Source organism: Siniperca chuatsi, linkage group LG15, assembly GCF_020085105.1.
Source record: "Siniperca chuatsi isolate FFG_IHB_CAS linkage group LG15, ASM2008510v1, whole genome shotgun sequence".
In the NCBI taxonomy this organism is placed as follows: domain Eukaryota; kingdom Metazoa; phylum Chordata; class Actinopteri; order Centrarchiformes; family Sinipercidae; genus Siniperca; species Siniperca chuatsi.
In genome coordinates, this window is record NC_058056.1 from 20,438,050 (window position 1) to 20,460,181 (window position 22,132).

Sequence of the window (22,132 nt, forward strand, 5' to 3'; positions counted from 1 at the left end):
TTACAGATGACATGTTTACTGTAGCCTTGCTTGATTATTGCCTCCAGTATGTGGTCTGTGCTGTAAACTGAGAGGCGGTGGCTTATTATAGCTATAGTGATATAACCAGCAGCAGTACTATGGTTATGACTGTGAGTTTGTCAATGTGCAGCACAGCATTGACATAACCATGACTGGGAAAATAACAGCCTCAAGGGTCCAAACAGCTTCTGTAAAACTGTTAGCAGTGCATGTGCACTGTCTGAAAGGTTCTCTGCGTATCAGTTTTCATTCAGAACAATAAAGAGCAAGAGGAGTTGAGACAAATCAATGAATAGGTCCCTGGTTAGAGTTTAGTTTGATATATACTTAGATATATATTTAGTACAGCAATTAATGTAGTCAGAATTGGATTATTGTTGTTATGCTGTTATTTCCGGTGTAAAATCACAGTATTCCCCAAGGATATTATTGCTTCGCAAAACAATTATCAACGCTGAAAAACAAAATTATTGCACATGAATAATCTGTTCTTTGTTCTAGCTTACATCCAGGAGTCTAAACAGCCATTAACATGACCAAAACCATTACTGCATTAGTTTCAAGGAGGGAGGTGGATATTAGGATTTACTAATAAAATGAAATGATATTTGGCCTTCCGGATGCATTCTTGCATCTGAAGGGCGTATTCATTTCAGGAGAGAATACACAGAGGTTGAATTTATTTTTAGTGGGCCCAAATGTAGAAAGTCACAAAAGTAATACAGTATAAAACAAATATTTTAAGTGTGAAAACCTGTCATGTGATTGAAATCATGTTTTGATACCATTTATTCCAACAGCTCCCAGAGTGCACCAGCTGGAGGGGAACGTGTGTGAGATCACATGGGAGACTATCCCACCAATGAGAGGAGATCCTGTGAGCTACGTGCTACAGGTGCTGGTGGGACGTGAGTCAGAATACAAACAGGTTCGTCTCATGCAGACACACTCAAACACATACACACTGTATATGAGGATAGTGTTGAGAGCTCCAGTGTCTCCGTAGTCCAGAGCTTCGCTTCAATTATTTGGTTCATTTTTCATTTTTGTGGAAGTGTGTACTGCTGGGAGGATATTTTCTAATCTCCCTGAGGAGTAGAAAAATTCAGTTTGCATTGATGAGGAAGGAATTACAGAGCACTCAACTGCCCACAACTGGACACACATTTGCACATAGAAGAATGAAACACACATACACACAGTCACTCTCACACACACTATGTCTTCCCTGCACTGAGAGATACAGCATTCTGAAACTGAAGGTAATTTGCAGTGCCAGCAGTATTTATTGAATGGTATTGAAGGATTTTCATTAGAATCACAGCACCAGTAACAAAAAAATAATGATTTTTGCCGCACTGGGAAATACAGGATTGGGTGGCTGGCAGTTGGAGCGATGAGCAGAGTAGACTGCAGACAAAAAGACATTTGTCTTCAGGGCTGTTTTAGTCTCTGTTATTGCATTACTGAATGGTTGGATGGAAGAACTGCTGATACTCAGCAGCGGACAAAACCGCAGTTGTGTGTATATGTGTGCATGTGGTGATGTGTTACGTGTATTTGCTCATTTCATTATGTGTACATACATCAGCTGTCAAAGCAAATCTTTGATGCTGCTATTCAGATGTTTGTAGACTTCTCTCTCCATGTGTTTGTCCTTTTGTTGCATACACTACTGTTTAATTTGCCAACTTCATTCATGAACACGAGATGCAGGAAATTCTGAAGGCTAAAACTAAAAAACAATACTCTGTGTAAAACACACACCCACAATTACGGTCCACCTGCTGCCTGAAAATATATTGAAAAATTATGTGTTAGCTTTTCTCACACGCAGAAAAACATTTCACTGTTCTTGATCAGCTACAACTCAAGTCAAGTCAATTTCATTTATACAGCCAAACATCACAAATCACAAATTTGCCTCAATGAGCTTTACAATCTGTACAGCATATGACACCCTCTATCCTATCCTCAATTTGCATAAGGAAAAATCCCCCCCCAAAATGGAAGAAACCCCAGGAAGAGCAACAGAGTAGGGAGGACGGACATACATGCAATAGATGTTGTGTGTACAGAATAGACCAACATAATAAAATTAAAGTGTGGACAAAATTATAAATAGATTGTTAACATCTCTGAAAAATATATTTAGAAGAGGACATCAAGCTACTTCCAGGTGCCGCCAAACAGATAGGTCCTGTGCCTTTTAATGTGCTGATTCTTGGCTGTCAAACTTTGAGAAATCAGGGCTAATGACCAACATCTCAGTTTGATCAGAATTTAGGAGCAGGAAATTACGTAACATCCAGTTTTTTCAGAGCAAACAAGCAGGCCTCTAATTTAATAATTTGGCAATGATCATCTACCTTTACAGGCACATAGGAGTATCATCACCTACAAGTCAATTCCAATGTTTCAAATTTGTATATCCTGAAGCTTGAAGCCATGTCCTTTTTCCCAAACATAATTTATACCTTGATAATGGAAAAGTGGGGTAAGCTGGAAGATGAGTAACATCATGGGGTCGCACATTGCAAGATGCAGTTTGTTTTCAGGTCAAACATCATATATGTTTTGGTTTAGTAATAAGACAGGACTCACTCAAGACGCTCTGGAGGGGGGCTGATCTTCTCACCGTGGTATAGCCATGACACCCTGCCAGATGTGTATTCTCATAATTTGACTTGAACCGGTTCCCTTTGTACATGGGCACCTGCTGAGAGTAACACCATGCACACACTATGAAAACAAGCAATCATATGCCACTGTGACTCAAGCAAGCATGCAGGTCTCTATTCCAACAAAACACCAACCAACTCATTTCGCTAATGAGCACACTTTCAGTAAAATCAACTGGCATTGTGTTTCGTAGAATACATCTGTTACTTACATTTATGTGTGCTCATTAATGAGAAAAAACAAACTGTATATGTTTTTAACATGCTTTTTCTCCACTCACAGGTTTTTAAGGGGGAGGAGGGCGTTTTCCAAATCTCTGGTCTCCAGGGCAACACAGACTATCGTTTCCGTGTGGGCGCCTGCCGCCGTTGCCAGGATACGTGCCAGGAACTGTGCGGACCACTGAGCCCGTCCTCCTTGTTCACCCTGCGCCGCCTGGAGACGCCATCATCTGGAGAGCTGTGCGCCGTGGAAACGGGCAAAGGGGCGGGCCTGATCTCCAGCGATGAGCGCTTTGCTGCGCTTATTGTGTGCGTGTTCGCGGGCTTCTCCATCCTCATCGCCTGCTTGCTACAGTACTTCTTCATGAAGTGAGGGAATTTTAACTATAGGATAGAAAGAGAAAGCAAAATCACAGAGTCTATGAAAGAACCGAATGAAATCAAAACAAACACTTGAGATATACTTCTAAGGCTATAAATGTTTTTTTTTTTTTTTTTTGGTCAAAGTATCGATTCTGGCTTTCCTCACCTTGTTCCTGTTGTCTTCTGTCTTCACTCAGTTTGGTCTCATTTCTCTCTATGTCTCTTTGTATCATTGTCTCATTTGTTAAGGATTTCTGTCGAGGGAACCCTTGTCTTAGCTGTACCTCGATTGGGAAAGAAAACTGATAATCAAGCCTTAAATAGCTGTGAGCAAAGCAGTTGCTCCTCAGACTGACTTGCATGTTTTTATTTTGTATCTTTTTAAAACATATTCGATTAGAGAACGTGTATATTTCTTGACTGTCATTGCCTTACTTTTTTTTGTTTTTCAATGTGTAATTTTCTTTTTTTTTTTTTGCTGCAGTGTTTATTCATTTCAGCCATATTCCAATGTAGGCCTTCAAAGCTTTAGCCATTCATACCTTATTATTCAGTTTGTTACTACTCTACAGGCTGTCGGTCAATTCATGCAATCTGCACCTGCTCTCACACACAGACTGACAAAGACACAATGCACACATACATGCACACACGTATAATTACACTCATGCAATGACAGTGAGAAACACACATCCTCCAATCACATATATGCTCAGCTTTTAACATTCAATCACTCACTCATTCAGTTACCAAAGTGATGCAATTCATGTGTGGTGTAAGATGCTGCTATCCTGTGATTTTATTATATCTAAGAAAGAATGGAAAACCAGTAATCTAATATATATACACACAATATATATATAAAATAACAAATATCTATGATGCTATAGAAGTGATGTAATATAAGTGATGGCAATGTAAGGTCTGAACTAGAGTGTGAAAGGGGAGGAGTCGACTCTAGGTGCTCACAAACAGCAGCTCTGAGGTTAGTTCAGCAGCTCTTGCGTATGGTTGAAGGAGCCCTTAAACACTGGTCTTGGATCAGAATTTGAACCCTTGTAGGTATTTGAATGTTGGGCATAAACTGGCTTTAGCATTTAGAAAGCCGGGCTGGGATTGTGATTGGCTGCAACTTACCAGGAAAGGGCTGGGCCGAGCATTTGATTGGCCCTCAGTCTGTCCTTCCATATTCTACCATCTCAAGTACCATTGCTCCAGCCTATTTATCTGTAGCTTTATTAGCGATATGCCCGTAGCGTCACAGACCCAGAGGTGCTAACAGCCTGCCAGCTAGCCGCCATTCTCAGAGCTGTGTGTGTTAACCAGGAAAGCCATTAGGAGTTAGCTTGAGCTTTACCCCCCTGAAATTTAGCCAGCCGCCAGCCAGAGCAATGCTGAAGCTGTAGTTTCTCCTTCCACCTAGTCTGTGAATCGATACGTTTTAAGACTGTTCTCTTTTTCTCCCCCTCTGCCCATAATTATCTGTAATTACCTTTTGCTCTGGCTGCTCCTCTCTTGCTTTCGATCCATCCCCTCTCTCTTTCTCTGTCTCTGTCTCTCTCTCTCTCTCTCTCTCTCTCTCTCTTAAAAGGTGCTTTATTGACATGTAATCAGAGCAGTAGCAAGTCTGTGGTCTCACTCAGATGGACATGTTCTCTGGGGACTTGAACTAATGTTCACTAACCAAACAAGCCTTTGACAGAACACAACTCAACAGAACAGGGCATTCTGACACATGTAACACCCCCTGACCCTGACTCCTGAACCCCTTTATCCCCAACCCGAAAAACAAAGTTAAGGTACAGCCCAATACATACCCTGATGATCCAAAGAAGTCACCCTGACCTGCAAGATTAATGTGTGACATGTCTGCTTTTGTCGGGAGGGGTGTGGGGGAAGATTGGGTGGGAAAGGGGGGGCTGTAGTTTAACCCCACCGCTCAGCTCTGATTGGCAACCTGTAACGTACCTCAGGGATAAGGCCTTACAGAGGGGAGATCTAATCCTGTCATCCTCATCGCTGTCGTCATCATCATCATCATCATCATCATCACCATCATCATCATCATCATCATCATCATCATAATAGCTTCTCTTCCTCTTCCTCTGTTTCTCTGTCTTCCTCCCTCTCTTTTATCTTTTCTTTAATTTTTTGATGCTGTATCTTGTCCCCTGTCTATGCTGTGCCTTGCTCCTGTACGTGTCAGTAAGCAAAGTGGTTTACTAGCTCAAAATACCTTTGCCAAAGTTGATGGGAAAGTTAAGGTAGAGTTCTTTTCTAGGTTTTATTTATACTATATATTTGCATACAGTACTTTACATGCCAATTACAGTGCAATCTTCATTTATTTATTGTTTAAAGATTAAGAGACAAGTGTAGTTATATACTAATTTTTTTCCTTGTAGCATGTTTTTTTTTTCTTTTTAGTTTTTTTTTAATGGATGTATGTTAGATTGTATGATTAAGGCCAGCATTCCTTATCTCAGTAACCCTTTAAGTATTTCTTTTACAGCTGTTGGGAACCTGTAGCTCATCAGTCCATGCATTGCAGTTATCATTGCCGTTTCAAACGTGTAACCAAATGCCTATGTGTTTTGTGTTTTTTTTCCATCTCCTGCTTCAGCCGTGCACAGCTGAGCAGTTCTTGTAATGCTTAGAGAGATATGTAGCAAAGCCAGGCCCTAGGGTCAGTTCAAAGTCATCTTTATTGGGATAAACGTCGCTGCCTTTGGCTTTTAGTGTTATAATGAAGCTTCTGATATCTTTTTACTGTTTTATTGCCAAAGTGCAGTCTTCTCGTGTCCACTAGATGTTGCGGTTGCAGCCGTCTAAAGGGTTCTGTGATGTTCTTCTGTAACGACACATCATTACGATTATTATTATTGTTATTATTATTCTCTCAAAAGGAAAAAAAACATTAACTTGATCTGTGATTATGCTTCTTTTCATATTATCTTTTATTATTTTGTTTTGTAAAGCAAAAGGTGCCATTTTGAAATGTATAGCCCCTTTTGGAGGAGAGTAACACAACCTGATTTCACACAGAAAGGTTAAAAAGGCAAAAACAATCATACGATGATTTCAGGCAGATGACGACAATAATAATATTGACGATTCCTTGTTCAGGCTAGTGCTGGTATAGCAGTAGTGAGTATTTTGTATCCAGTATTTTGCTAAGAGATGATATACAGAGATATCTATAGAGCTATAGAATGAGATGGTAACACATTATGACTAACAGAGTTGAAGCACTTTTTTATGCCAAGCATTAGTCTTGATGAGGTTAATTTGAGCGAGAGGAGATATAAGGTCCTTCGCTCTGTTCCAAACACTACTGCCAACGCCGTCTGTTACATTCATTGGCATTATTCTGTTGTTGCCGTCACTGTGACATTGGCATTACTGGAGCATGGTTCTGTGCTTCTCAAATGACACCCTGCTCCCTGCAGAATGCAAACTACGGCACCAAAGGAAGTACGGCTCACAGGGAGTACAGTGCCTCTCTCAGACGTGCTCATGGTGTCTACCTTTTCAAGCCTCAAAGCCCCAGTGGGAGAGCAGAGGTTCGCCTTGGTCAAGCTCAGACCGGTCATGTTAGTGTTGTATAGTCCGAGGTTAACACAGTGTTAACTGAAAGACTGTGGGATTGTGGGCAGGGTACTCCCTTAATGTGCTTTGTTGTTTTTGTTTTGTTATTTTCAAATGCTGTTGATTTTATAGACACCCCGCCCTTCCCACCCACCCATCCTGCAGGTCCTGCACATTTGGCAGGTATGTCAAGAATGAGAGACAATTTTTTGCCCAGCAACCCCACGTCTGTGCCTTCTGATCAGTTTATTTTCTTCTTTTAATTTTTTTTGTTATTTTTTGTACGTTTTACAGTAAGTAGAGATTTTGACTGAGAATTTGGCGATTTGACAAACATACAGAGACTCACAGGTATTTAACTATTTTTTAAGCGAGACAAAAAAGAAACATATTTTTACCTCACGATTTAAAAACAAACATTCCAATGTTGTCATGGTCTACGAATTGAAAAAAAAAAGAAATTCATGCATTTCTTCTTGTATTGTAAATGTTAGACAATTTCATATGCATTATATAAAAGAAACTGCCATATCAATTTTAATGTATAGATTTTTGCAAATACTACCCTATGTATGTAAGACGTAACTGTATCGGTAGCGTATATATAATATATTTATGCCCAATAAATGTTTTGATTTTTTTTCTGACATTGATTCCACCTGTATGTTTCATTGTGTGTGTTATTATTCATCAGCACTTCTACACACACTGTTCTACATATAGTTCTGTGTATGGTATAAATACATCATTTACAATCACTTTCTACAGATAAACATATTAGATACTGTGTCACATGATAGCTTAATGAACAGATATGTGGTGTGCAAATTAGGAGTATAGCCACTGCCAATGCCAGTGCAAAAACTTTGTACTTAATTTACTGTACTGGTGTCTCCCTATTGATTTTTATCTTAAAGATTTAATAAGAGAATGATGATTCTGCTCTCATCAGGTACACCTTTATGTACTGTTGTAAACATAGCTGAGTAGAAATCAATATTTATAATATTAGGGTTTAAATTATGATTAATGGTCTGAATTATGTTTCAAAACAGTTGTAATTATTCAAGGTGACAACATTTTAAATGTCAGAGTATCATCGGACGTAGAATGAGTGTGTGTGTCAATTTAAGCTGGACCATCAGTGTGAATGTGTCTGTGTGAAGGTGTGTCAGTGCTGGATTTACTCTCCAGTGGCCTCGATAGTGTTTAGCCAGATAGCTGAGAAGAGTATATCACACACGATATTATCCCCTGCTGTCCCCGAGGGCAACCAGAAAGAGACTGCTTCTCTGCACACTCAATTCCCCTCACCCTGCAGCAACCCAAGGACAAGAGGGGAATATTAGTCTTTTGACCTTTTTGTGTGATTGTTTTGTGGTGCATGTACAGTGGTGTAGAAACTGAACGATTAAATAGGGGAGATCAAAACAACACTCTTCCACTAGCTCGCCCTTGCCTTTTTTAATTAAGCTTTAGTACAGCAATGATATGACAATCCCCTGTTTTTGAGAAGTGCACTGTAAGCAGTGGCCACTCGCTCTTTGAGACAGTGATATGCAGTATGAATAAAGCTGAGGGATAAAGCACTCAGAAGGCATCAAGTAGTTTTAGTAATGTGTGAATCGCTGGACAAGAAGCACAATTTAAGTGACTCAATGTGATATGATCTGTGGTGTCAGATGCACCAGTTCTGGTATTTTTAAAGCAGCCAACTTCCTGGGATTTTCACCAATAGTATTATCTAAAGTTGTGCAATCTACAAAAAAAAAAAAAATCCTATCAGCTGCTGTCTTGGCAGCAAATCCCAAAGGAGAAGAAATGTAATGTACTTTTGTGGCTGTGTAATCTACAGCTGGAGCACAAGTCTACAAGTTAAAAACAGAATGATGCGCAGGACACTGAAGAGCACACAACCTGTCAAACGTTTTACCAGATGGGCAACAGCTAAAGAAAACCAGGCTGTGTACCTCTCCTGTCAGCAAAGAAGATGAAGCAATCGAAATATCAAACTTGAATAAATGAATGAAAGAAAACCTACTTGATCTGGTTGTTTCTGATACAGCAAAAGTAGTCCAGGCTGCTGGTTTGCAGTGAGGGAATCTGCATTTCTGTAGTGGAGAATCATCAGAACACCATAATATACATATGCATCCCTTTATGGTCATTGATTTTGATGTTTTCTTTTTAAATCATGGCTCTATGGGTGACATTGAAAAGGTCGGTTCATTGGTCGGTACAGGACCACTGCCTTAGTTCAAACCAAAAATATCTCAGCAACTATAGGATGGACTGCCATAAAATTTTGTACAGACATTCATGATCCCCAGAGGATGAAGCCTAATGACTTGATTATCCTGTGATTTTTCCTCTAGCTTTTACAGTAAATGAAATGTCTCGACAAGTATTAGATGGGTTTCCACGAAATTCCATGAGATATACACATCCCCCTTAAGGATCATCAGGTCAATTTTTAATTTGTCCAATACTTTATGACCAATGGTTTATGACCATATTCCCATAAAACCAATGACATTCCCATCAGCCTGAGCTGTACTTTATGTTTAGTGCTAATTAACATATGTAAGCATGCTAAAATGCTAAACTAAGATGGTGAACATGGCAAATGTTATACCTGCTAAACATCAGTATGTTGACATTGTCATTGTGAAAGCTCTGCTGTGCCTAAGTACAGCCTCACAGAGCTGCTAGCATGGCTGTACACAGGATATTGTGTCACTGTCAGAAGATGACTAAAGAAATATAACTGTGTCTATACACAGTCCTGATCTGAACCCAGTAGAGCACCTTTGGCATTCTGCACCACCAATTCTCTAATATGTTGTTATCCAGTCTACACTGACCAAGACTCCTGTGGAACATTTCCACAACTTTGCTAAATCCATGCACTAAATAAATTCCAGCTTCTGTGATGTGCAAGGTGTAATGCCTGCCTCTATTTGCGCACCAGCTATATGGTATACCAAATAAATAAGTTACTGTACAGGCACACATATAGATGGAGATAGATGTGAACTCTTCCTCAGTTCCACCTTCCTCCTCCTCCTAAATCTAATGTATTCACTCTCCACTGCACAGCCCACATCTAAATAAACAATCATGATGTCTGACTCATTGATTAAACCTCTTTCTTTCACCTTTTGTTTTATTGTCCATTTTCATTGCACAATTTTTTGAATAGGGACCACTTGTCATCATCCCTGTTATTTTACACCTCTTCTTCTCCTCACCTATCATCCACCCACTAACAATCTTCTATGAAATACCAATCCAGCTTTTATTTAATTAATTAACTTCAGTTTTTATAATCTTTTCAATGTTCTCAGCTGAGTGAGCTCACACTCACACATACGTTTCCTTATTCTTCTGCTCTTTCCCACCAATTTTCAAAAACCTCTGCTAAATATTTTGTACTCAGAGGGTTTTGAAGACACTCTTAATTGTTTTGATCAGATACCTGAGGTTATCTCAGAGGTGACTGAGGGATCCTTTGAGCCCTGTGTGGTATCTAAGGGCAGAGCCTGCCCTGTCTTAGGTGATAGAGTGGTGCTGTGCCTTATGGCCACAAAAATACAACACCAGCAGAGATGACAGAGAACACACTGCTGTGTCTCCTTGTTAAGATTGCAATCTACTGACTGGTATTATACCCCACTGAGACTAACATTACATAATGGTGTATAGCAGGGTCACATGGGGGAAAGATTACAGGCCCTGTTACGGTGAGGTGTGTCTCTTAGTCCACTCTGAGCAGTGTTGTATGTACTTCAATGACGATTGATGAGGGTGGAACAGTAGTGTTAGTGGTTTGTTAATTTCACAAACCTCTCTGTTTGCAATTAGCATCTCATACCTGTAGGAGACAAAAAGCTACCTGATGCCAGCGTGCATGAAGAATACAAATATTGTTTACAAAAGACAAGCAAAGAGGAATTGAGTTTTTCCTTTTTTTTTTACTTTTACAAGACTTTATCATCAACAGATACATTACCCAGCAGGATATATTTACATACATCTTCAAAAAAAGAAAATATGAAACTATTTTTTACTCTTTTAATTAGTATACATTCTGTAGATTAATAAATAGTATGTCATGACATTGGTATGTACAGTCAGAAACATTCAGAGATACATTCCTCTGAGCCAGGAGGCCATGTTTTGAAATCGAGTGCAGATTAGTGGAGGCTTCTGCGGTGATTTGGCCTGCTGAAACCATCTGAGTGTACAGCATTGAGTGTATAGCATTATAAAGCATCTATTTACAAGTTAAAGCAAGCATAACATCATTACTTATAGATAGTTCACTGATCCTCTTTGTCCAAAAGAGTGCATGATACACTTTACAAAATGAAATCACCTTTATGTTTTCCATCTGTTGCATTATCTTATACATATATAAAGGAAAGGCTATTTTAAAAACTTTCTTGTAGAATAGTGTGACATTTTGTCAAGGTTGGCATCTTTGGCACACGGTCACCCATGGAAATTGTTTCCACTGGATACCCATGCAGTCTCTCCCTTGGAAACTATTTAAAAATCAAACTTCTAGCAAATCAATAAACAAGACAAGTAAGACAGTGTAAGTTATACATAATATAACTTACACTGTGCACGTTTGATTTAACCATTGAAGAAGTCACTCTGCCTGTTCACACTGAACAGTTCAGGGAGTGGGGAACAATTTGTGCCAAAGATGATTGTGAATCCACAGTGCAGCTAATCTTCCAAGTTGACTGCTCTTGAATTTTTTTGAAGGTGTGAATGGGGAAAAATGAAAAGTTACTCAACCATCCCAACTGTTTTCATTACTTGCCAAAGTTGAACATTGCTTCAAGTAGCATAACGAATCTTGTCAAATCTGCTACATTTTTTATATGATTGGATCCACAGATTAACACATTGTCCCCACACAGCTGTGACAAACAGAAAAGGCCCTGTACTGTATTTTGTATGAATGTAACTGACATCAGTACACCTGAGGTGGCTGAAATCAGCAATGTTTGAATGGTGACTCAGAAAGCTGAGGCATTTATGGCCATTGACATGTTGATTTTTACAGTAACACCAATCAGCTTTCTTTGCCAAATGCACCAAACTGATACTTATTAAATGCATTGCAATGTCTAAGAAACCACGAAACATTTAGTGATACCTTCTCAAACCCTCCTCATGTATATTGTTTTTTTTAGATGATTTCTTAGTAGCAAGAGTCTGCAGCTTGAATAATGTTGATCATTTAACAAGAATTAAGTATAATTACAAAACTTACAGACATAATGATACATATCTTGGAAATGTTTGCATTCTGTAAATTATCTCACAATCCCTAAAAATCAACTAGCTTTGTTGCTCCCATTTACTAAACTCCAACCTTGATGTTGAAACCCACTGTTATGTAGTACAAGGCTACACAGGAAATTAATTTCAGGGACCATACCCGAAACCCCACTGGCCCTTCTTGGCAGCATCAGCATGGACTTGAATTTCCAAGATACAGGGCATTCAGTATGACACAAATTAATTAACAGTAACATATTACTTTTACATTTTCACACTCTCTCCAACTAATTACATAAATCACATCCATGAGGGTGACACCTGGCACACAATACACACATGCAAATACTCTCTCTCTCTCTCTCTCTCACACACACACACACACACACACACACACTGCACCTCTGCCCCTCACTGAAGGAGTACAGAGAAGTGCCACAAGTTCTACAGTGCTTTCTTTGTCATCCAGAATATGAATACAATATAAGGCAATTGTAGATGTCTAAGATAGGCTATTCATATGTATGTGTGCTTGTATAAGGGCGTGCGTCCCTGCTGCATGTTGTTCACATTTGGATCAATATAAGCACTTCAGGCTAGTGTGTATATTGCACTTCACCAGTCCTGCTTTTCAAATGCTGCTGAGTGTGTTGTCTGAATAGTGGATGGCACTTGCTGAAATAATCCAACAAGAAAATTAACTGTCAATCGAAGTTCCATTGATGCAAGTGAACAGAGGCTTGTAGCTCGCGCTTTTCTCCTCCTCTGTTTCTTTTAGTCCCAGTCAAATAAATGCAAGTGTCGCGCTCTCATCGTTTTCCCCGGCCTAACAGAAATAATGGCTTTTAAAGTTAGTGTTATCAATTAGTGACTAATAGTTTTGCAAATGATGACCAGAAATGTTGACAGTCATACGTTCAGAAGCTCACTGTAGATTCCGTCCAGCCGTTCAAGCCGTCTCCCTTCATGGTGCTGGCTGTGCGGCCTCGTGGTGGCTGGCTGTCAGTCAGGCCGAAGAGGCGCGCTGCTGCGCACCGGTATTTCCAGGACATGGTGTTATAGAGGATGGGATTGATGGCGGCACTCAGGTAGAAGAGAACCACGGACACCAAACTGCAGTATTCGGACAACAAAGACAGCAGCGGGGACGGAGCGTCCAGAGAGCGGAACTGCAGGTAGCGACCCACATGGAACGGCAACCAGCACAGGACAAAGGCCAGCACCACCACCACTGGAGGAGGAGGAAGATAAGCAGGTGAGGAGAAGAATGAAGAGGAGGAGTGAAAGGACAGGGTGGAGAGAGGAGAGGGGTAGAGAAGGAAGTGGATGCAGAAGGTGTAATGGATTAAGGATGAGGAAAGAATGAATAAAGTTGCAAACAAGCTTTTCGATAAACTTCGATAAACTCTATCTTATATGCTGTTGGCTAAACTTAAAACCCAGACCTTGGTTTACTCACTGATTGATGTCCACCCATGTATATGTTGACCAAGTTATGCGTGTGCGTAATTTGCTCTCCAAACTTACCCAACATCTTGATGGTCTGTCTGTTGCTTTTGTCGCGGTGAGCCACACGGGAGCTGATGTTTGTCTCTCTATGTCTCTGCCACAGCCGACGGCCTATGAGGCTGTAGAGCACTGTGAGACAGAACACCGGCATGAAGAAGAAAACAGAGCTCAACCACACCATGGCTCCCATCAGGCCTGACTCCACTGCGTAGTGAGTCATCTTGCACTCCCGGGTGTCCGCGGCCTCCAGGGAGAAGCCAGTCTCATTCATTCCAGAACTGGAATTTGTCGGCCACATGCTGTCACGCTCCACTCCCACCATGACAAACACAGGTCCGGCGCTCAATAGAGACACTGTCCAGAGTAGAAGAATGAGGGCACGCACTCTCCTTTTGGTAACTAGGGCCTTGGCACGCAGCGGGAAACAGATGGCCAGGTAGCGCTCCACCGACAGAGCGGTGATGCTCAGGATGGTGGAATAGGTGCATGACTCTGACACGAACTGAAAGAGCTTGCAGAGCGCGTCCCCAAACCGCCAGGGCCTGTACCTCCACATACGGTAGAGGTCCAGTGGCATACAGAGGAAGATGAGCAGGTCAGATACGGCCATGCTACACAGGTACAGGTTGGTGGTAGTGCGCATGTCCCGGTACTTACTGACCACCAAAATGGTCATGACATTCCCGGCCACCCCGACCAGAAACAGCAGCGTGCAGGCGATGGTTATGACCGTGAGGAGAGGGATTGAGTAGTAATTGAGAGGAGGGAGGCCAAGGTCAGCGTTCCTTGTGGCGTTGTGGGTCTCCTCCCAGCTGCAGTTATGGGAGAGGCACTCCGAGAGATTGGGCCAAGAGGGCATGCTGTCACCGCGCGGTTATTCACGGGGCCGTGCTTGGCCCTGACTGCTAAAGGCACCCCGGGTCTGGGACTCTTCAAGCCCCTTGGCGCTGCCCTTTTCTCCCATCATCAGTGTCTGAGTTGCGGAGGTAATAGCAAAGGTCGGCAGCCGTGCGTAAAATAGATCCGTGTGCGCGTTGCAAACAATCTTGTGTAACAGCTGTTCACAGTAAAGGTGAAGTCACCATTGTGAGTGGACAAAGACCGTTTGAGATCCTCCAGGGAACAGATAGTCCTCTCCAGAGTCTAACATAAACATGAGATCGAACCAAAATTATCCACTTCATCTGCAGCACGCACTGTAGAGAGGCCCAACAATGTTTGGTGCTGAAAGTACTTGTTCAAAAGAGGAGTAGGCGTGTTAGTTACAAAACAAATTACCAAATTTCATGCTGGATATTTGTAAGCTAAACATTCGCCAAGCGAAATTCATGCGGAGGTGTATTCCATTCCAAACAGATGCAACAGAAAAAACACAGCACAAACATCTATTATCCAAAAAAAAAAACAATGTATATCTAACTTAAAGACAAGTTATTTCCCGCATCCTTTCTTTTTGTGAGTGCCACCAGCAGCTGAGAGCTTAGGGGAAATGAAATATGGTAATCTCTCATGAGTCCCAAAGAGTTCCCATCACCGACGGCGCGTCCCTGCGTTTGCGCGTCAGACAAAAACAAAACAGTAGATCAGTAGACAAGTTGCACCGGGCAGCATGTGATAGTGAGTCAGAGGCAGGGTCGTAAAGATGCGGCAGCAGCGGTGAACATCTGTCCTGGGAAGGGCACCGGAACTCAAACTCAGCCAAACACAAACGGATAAACAACAACCACAGTGAAAACAAATACTCTATGACTGAACGGAGACAATTTTATAAAAGTCACAAGCACCATGAAGGAACGACGCATTGTCAACATAATCATGCAAATAGGACTTCAAAGGATATAAATAGAAAAAGTAGAAATTTACCCGGGCTTTCCAAATCTGCTCCTCTAGTTATGGTGCATATCCATTATGTGGACACACTGGGAGTGTGTGCAAAACATCATATACAGGTGAAGTGGTGCTGCTCAAGGGAGGGTGGTGTGGGGGTCTACAGCGAGTCCAGTGCTGCAACGCCACCTACTGGTGTTTTTAGGGCAGTGATGAGTGGGGGTTAATGCTGACCAGTTTCAGAAAATCAATTTACCACCAAGTCTTTCAGAGAGCATAGTATAGGGAAAGAAGAGTGACCTTTTAGAAACTCTTTCAAAGGGGAGTCTTCCTTGAGCAAGACTCAAAATAACCACCTGCTCCAGAAGTGTGGCTTTGCAGCTGATCCTGCCAGGCGGTGAATGAAAAATATATTTTTTTATATTTAGTCATCAGCATAAAATTATAAGATTCTATCTGGCTTTTGCTCCTTAAAATTATCCACATATTGAAATAATCTTTTAAAGAGCCATATGGGTTAAGGTAAGGCAAGGCAAGGCAAGGCAAGCCAAGTTTATTTGTATAGCACTTTTCAGCAACAAGGCAATTCAAAGTGCTTTTCATAAAAAATAAAAGCAACACAGGGCAATATAAAAAGAGTTGAGGTTAAGAAAGTACAGTTTTTGCCCAGTGGGATATCAAATCCTTGATGCTTAATATCTCAGAAATGCACTCTGCCCTAAAAGAATCATAAAATTCCACAGCCACAAAGATTCAAATGACATTATAGTCAATCTGAAGCCCAGATTTAATTCAAGGCTCCAGTTTGCCCTCTGCAGAATGAGAACAGGGGCCATGATGTCGCACTTATGAGTTTACACCATTCCTGTTTCAAAGAGTGTTTGCAAATTAGCAACATGTGTCAAATGCCACCTGCTGTAGAGTTGATTGCAGGGATAGACACATGCTGCTAAATTATATTTGCTACATGTACCACATGTTTATTTGCACTACCGGACTATTTATTTATACATATACTGCATCATTTGCACTCCAGTACTATGTACTGAATACTGCAATAACTCATCTACTACACTGTTAACTATTTTTACTTAATTTGCACTACTTAATATTCATTGCACTACTGATCTGCCCAGTCCAATTCATTATTGTACATATCCATCAGTATACTTCTGTTTATAGTAATTCCATCTGTAAAAATGTCCATAGTACCACTTGTAAAACATTTTCATAATACTGCTCTATTCTGCATTTATGCACATACTTTATATCCTGCACTTGCTTATTGCACTTCTGGGTTAGACCTAAACTGCAATTCGTTGCCTTGTACTTGTACATGTGTAATGACAATAAAGATGAATCTAATCTAATCTAATGTAATCTAATGTAATCTAATCTAATCCAATCTAATCTAATAAAGTACCTTATATGTACAGTATATGGACAATATTCATGTTTCAGATAGAATATAACTGTATAATGAGGTTAGAACAGAGTCACTATAGTAACTCATTTAACTGCCACTATATAGAATATAGAATATATCACCCCCTAATAACTGATAAGATGGTTAGCTATTCTGCCAAAGACAGTAAACAATAGGCTAACTACAGAAACTGTGAAGTTGAGAAAAAGTATTTAAGTTTGACAGCTGTAAGCCAAACAGTGAAACATAACAATAAATTGTAAAACTTAAAGTTTATACCTTTTTAGACAGTGATTAATAATCAGCCTAAAAAACATTTGGATAGGCTACTGCACTCAATGTCTGGACAATGTAAAAGACGCAGGAAAAATGCAGTATCTACAAAATATGTTCTTGTTTCTTTAATATTGTTCTTAATCTTTAAGTGAGTACATTTAAATATGTGTTGTAAAGATAGCTTAACCACATTAAATCATGTAGGCTACATTTCACTAAAGTCAGAGGCTACATAAGATGTCAAAAAGTCTGGTCTTAACTGTGAGATCAACAAACTTTGTAGCTTATTTTCATATTGGCTTAATGGCTAAATGAGCTGGAGACCTCATTGGTGAAGCAAATGGCCAATTTCAGTATAAGTGTGAATCTGATCACAATTACAATAGCAATATATTTCTATTTTTACACTGATGTGATATTCATGCTTCAAATAGTGTTATCTCGCTGCCCTTTGCACTGTTTTTACCAGTAGATACCATTATGTTTATGATCACTGAATCATGATGTGAGAGAGAGAGAGAGCGAAAGAGAGATACTGTAGATAAATAGAGAGTGAGAGAGATTCGGTGGAATGGTGGAAAGAACACAAGCGGGACACTTGTCAGGACAGTTGTATCTTTCACAGCCTCTTTAAGACCTTTTCATCATAACTGGTATGTATCTGTCTGTGGTCATATGATGTGTATCCAGATTGTATGGTTTGTGTGTGTTTGTGCATGTTAGTGTGTATTTGGGTGATGAGGAAAAACCTTAACCGGTGAGCTTCTGACATTTGTTTTGTGTAATCCAACTACATTTCAGTGGGCCTATGCTCATAACAACTGTGATAATGATGATATAGCCAAACACCAAGCTGAAATCACTACTATTTACGCAGACAAGATGCCTGGGACAACAGAAGGTAATAATTGGGTATCTTCACTGAAATGTCACAGCTGTATTTTTAGCTGTATTCTTTTCTGTTTGGTCTTTTTATGGCGGTGAACTATGCGTTATGTATATGAAACAGAGGTCTCTCATAGTTTCCTGTAGTTCATCTCTGTGTTTGATGTTTTTATGATTTTATTGCCGTGTATTCTGTACATTTACCGCTTTGGGTGTGGTAGTAGAGTATAGGGTAAAGTCCTTGTCATAAGGACACACACACACACACACACACACACACACACACACACATTTGACAGCTATTTGTATGAGTGTGCGTTTGGTCTATTAGGGGCGAAGTACATCCCTGTATCCACAAGATGGAGGAAGAGATCTCTTTTGATTTTGTAGCTGAACCTGTGGATGTGTATGCGTGTTTGTGTGTGGCTGCCAGACTAATGGATGGTTTTGTACTACAGGTGTGATATGAAAGTACATTTAATTAGAGAGCTCTTTCAGCAGGAACATACACATAGCATGTGTACACACAGGTTTCGGTGAACATACAACTAAATCAGATTCTTGCTGTTGTTGTTTTTTTTCTGTTTTTTCTTGTTCATAAATCCATATGGGTTTTTTAATCTTACAAGCATAATCCTTATGTTTGAGTGTTTATTTGTTTAGTTTCTTATGCAAATCAATAAAGACTCAAAAGATTCAACACACATGCAAAGGCACCGGCAGTCAGACATGTTCATAAATGCACAGACAAGGATAGACAGACACACATATTGACACAGACAGAAACATAAAGCCAGAGAAACAAACATAGTAACATACACAGACAATGTGGACAGATCAAAAGAGACACAGGGAGAGATGGTGAGAGTGTGAAATGATGAGATGGGCAGGGCCAATGACAGTATTTTCTACCCAAAGGACTCCTCCTACTTCACCAAAAGTCCAGAACTTTTTTTATCCAATGAGAAAAGCCTGTGGGAGGAACCTGTTTCTGTGATTGGTCTAGAGTTTCAGAGACCCCTCCCTTCCTTAGGAGTTTGAGAGAGTTCACTGCTAGTTTTTTCTCAGCCACACTTACTGAGTTACAGAACAGAAGGAGCACTGGACTAGCCGTCTGCTGCTGCTGTGCAGTTCTTTGTGGAGAGTGTGTGTCTTAGTATTGCTGTCCATTCAGTGAAGCCAAGTGGATTGATCACTAACCAACATGTGGGCTGCACGTCCACAAAAAGAGCAGGTTGGTAATGTCTCCCTCTCCCTCTCTGTTTGTCTTTGTGTCTGCTCTGTTCTATTTGCATCCATGGGCTTGGGGACATATGTGTCTCTGTGACACTCCTTGGGTTTGGGTTGTCAGTGGGATCATGTAGAAGAATGTACTGTATGTGTGAATCTGCCATTATACCTGCTGCTCATATGTGTTTGCATTAGGTAGCAACAAAGAGGGGGGCTGAGTGCAATGCTTGTTGTTTTTCTGCATAGCAAATATGTATTTAACATGACAAGCAAAGTGTAGCTGTGTCTGTTCATCTTTGTGTCTAGTCATGGTTGAAAGATGTGTTTTTAGTGTGAAGATCCTTGATCAGGTGGGTGTGGATATGAGGTTCTTGGTCCTTCAGTTGAGAGTGTTTACTTTTTATTAATGATATACTGCAACAAGTAGTGTGTTGCCTGTTATATAAGACTGCACAGGTGTGTGTGTGTATGCTGGCCTGCTGTCCCCCTTCTCGCACTCTGTTGTGAAAGTTAGTTGCTGCAGCTGGAATGTCATGGGAAGACTGGAGATATTTTGCTTCTCGTTCTCTGCTGCTGCTCAAATAACACCCCCCCCCTTCTGTTGTCTTTGCAACTGATACACAGATACTGACCTGTGGCATTCAGTAGTCTTCCTTTTGCACAGGCAGTGGCACAAGCATGACCTCAAAACTTTTCTGTTGTGGTGCCAGCATACACATACAGTAAACTTTAATACTGTTATTCTTGCCTCAAGTGTGTGCATGTGTGTTTAACTGTATCAACCCGTTCCATGTGGTGCTATCCTGCACAGTTTGCGATACATATCAATCATTAATCTAGACAGTGGCAGAAATTGAAGAATTTTAGTCCACAGCCACCTACTGTTCTACTTCATTGCTGTTAGTGTTCTTCTTCTTCTCAGGAAGAATGTTTTTAGCGTGGTAGGCAGTTTTTCAGCACTGTAAATTTATTCCAGATGTGGACTACAGTCTCCTGCCATATGGTGAACCCCTGTCAAAAACCCAAAAACCCTGTTATGGGTTTCCATCCACAGTCTCAAAAATGATAATTTGTGGATAATTTCAACATTTGACATTGTTTCTGCACCTTTTATAGTCATCTGCATCATAAGACTGTTCATAGCTAATGGAAACTGGAAAGGTGTATGTGGTTCACCAAATCCAGACATTGCTTCCTCAATGATACTGCTATAAACAATTAGTTTAAATCTAATTGCAGCACACAGCATTGTTTTACTGCTGAAGACAAATGACAAAGCTCTCCTGCACCGACTGTAGAGGATACAAGAGGTCCGTGAGATGCAAAAATAGAAGTGATTTATTTGCATAGTGAAAAATGTCACTGTGCCATTTGGCGCTCAGACCATCATTAGCACCTTGTTTTGCCAGTTTATCTAAACTCTCTCTCTATTTTTGAATCAGAGTAGGTTATGTTTGGCCTGTATACAAGCCTGATTCATGTAAAAAACAAAACAGTGATATATTTTTCCAGAAACAAAGTTCTGTTACGACCGTCTCAAAAGCCTCAACATAAGGAGGGACACAACATAAGGTTAGATGTAAAAGAATACGACATTTATTTACAAAAAGGATGAAATAAAGAGAACAAATGAAAAGCTGGGTCTTGTGTCAGGGAGTGAGAGAGAGTGTGGGCAGCGTAAGGAGCCACTTGTATAGACCCAGCCCACATCTTCACACAGGTGCCCTCAGTCAGCTGCACCTAGAAAACAAAGACATAAAGCAGACAAGACGGTGTAGTCCCTCATTCGTCCAGGAGTGTTCTATCGTAGAAAAGGTTTCAGTCGTAGTCATCTGCAGACGTACTTAACAGTGATGAAGTAGATGCAGCCAGAGAACAATAGGCCTGATTACTGATCACTGGGCCATCTTGAAACTATTAGGTCAGGTTCAGGTGAAACTAGCTATTAACAGATACTCAGGCAGATTCCCTCCTGAGGGCAGGGCTTATGTAACTCAGATTAGCTTAAATTTCCAGTTCCCGTCCAATTTTTTTTTTCACAATTGAGAATGACTTCCGGATGGGAGCCGAAACGTCTTGATTCTGAAAACAGTGTCCAGATGACTACGACTGAAACCTTTTCTACGATAGAACACTCCTGGACGAATGAGGGACTACACCGTCTTATTTTGAAGAATTTTGGGCAGAAAACCGTGGATCTGGTTCGGGAACTCGAAAACACAGCCAGGAAATTAGCAGACCACAGGAACCATCTCCGTTTTAATCTAAGATGCAGGCAGAGCAAGATTATTCCCAAGAGCCTACAGATTAAACCACCAGTAAAAGGACACAGAGCAGAGAAGATTTGGAGAAGAAACCTGACCCAGATGCTTAGTGAAAGGATCAGGGAAAACAACTTAAGAATAGACAATTTGAAGAACAGAATAGAATTTTTGCAGAAGTTAACAAGCATTGTCCCAGAAGAAATCCTCAAGAGAGTGATGGACTTTACACAGGTAGCACAGGGTGCACAACATAGGAAGAGCAAGGAGCGGCAAATTAAGAAATTTAACATCCTTTTGAATAAGAGGAATCTAGGAAAGGACCAGCACAACAGGAGATCAGGGACTGAACAAAGGGAGACATGTATCAACAGAAACACTTGGATCAAAAACTTATCAGACCGCATCCTGACACAGGCAGAAAAAGATGTGCTCTCCAAAGGGCTCAACTTTTCAGTTACATCCAACCAAATCCCTACAGTGGACTACATCACAGCCACAGAAACAGCCATTAGGAAGTACAACATGACTGAAGCAGAGGCTGC

General features: G+C 40.6%; 3 protein-coding genes across 4 annotated transcripts in view; 2 read left to right on the forward strand and 1 right to left on the reverse strand.

Annotated features, from left to right (window-relative positions):
• Nucleotides 1-7,522, forward strand: part of fndc3ba (fibronectin type III domain containing 3Ba) — a 98,865-nt gene extending 91,343 nt beyond the window's left edge. The window contains exons 26-27 of the mRNA XM_044166122.1: nt 822-949; nt 2,986-7,522. Of these exons, the coding sequence (XP_044022057.1) occupies nt 822-949; nt 2,986-3,297 (440 nt within the window). The 3' untranslated portion in view covers nt 3,298-7,522. The remainder of the gene's footprint in view (nt 1-821; nt 950-2,985) is intronic.
• Nucleotides 7,523-10,829: 3,307 nt separating this feature from the next.
• ghsra (growth hormone secretagogue receptor a) lies at nt 10,830-15,580 on the reverse strand. Its single transcript, XM_044167394.1, has 3 exons — nt 15,546-15,580; nt 13,701-15,351; nt 10,830-13,404 (listed from the first exon to the last, which is right to left on the reverse strand). Exons 2-3 carry the CDS (start codon nt 14,539-14,541, stop codon nt 13,091-13,093), a joined length of 1,155 nt encoding a protein of 384 aa, XP_044023329.1. The 5' UTR covers nt 14,542-15,351; nt 15,546-15,580; the 3' UTR covers nt 10,830-13,090.
• A 2,145-nt stretch (nt 15,581-17,725) lies between these two features.
• Nucleotides 17,726-22,132, forward strand: part of pld1a (phospholipase D1a) — a 43,524-nt gene continuing 39,117 nt past the window's right edge. The window contains exon 1 of one of the 2 annotated variants that reach the window (XM_044166309.1): nt 17,726-17,864. The gene's annotated coding sequence lies outside the window, so the exon portion shown is untranslated. Of the gene's footprint in view, nt 17,865-19,154; nt 19,331-22,132 lie in introns of those variants that run through there. The other variant, XM_044166308.1, reaches the window with a different exon arrangement.

Bases quoted from the DNA above. Each gene is read 5' to 3' on its own strand.
- ghsra (XM_044167394.1), bottom strand. From the start codon at position 14,541: ATGCCCTCTTGGCCCAATCTCTCGGAGTGCCTCTCCCATAACTGCAGC. The intron at 13,405-13,700 runs GTAAGTTTGGAG...CTCCTCCTCCAG, and splicing joins ACAGACCATCAAGATGTTGG to TGGTGGTGGTGCTGGCCTTT.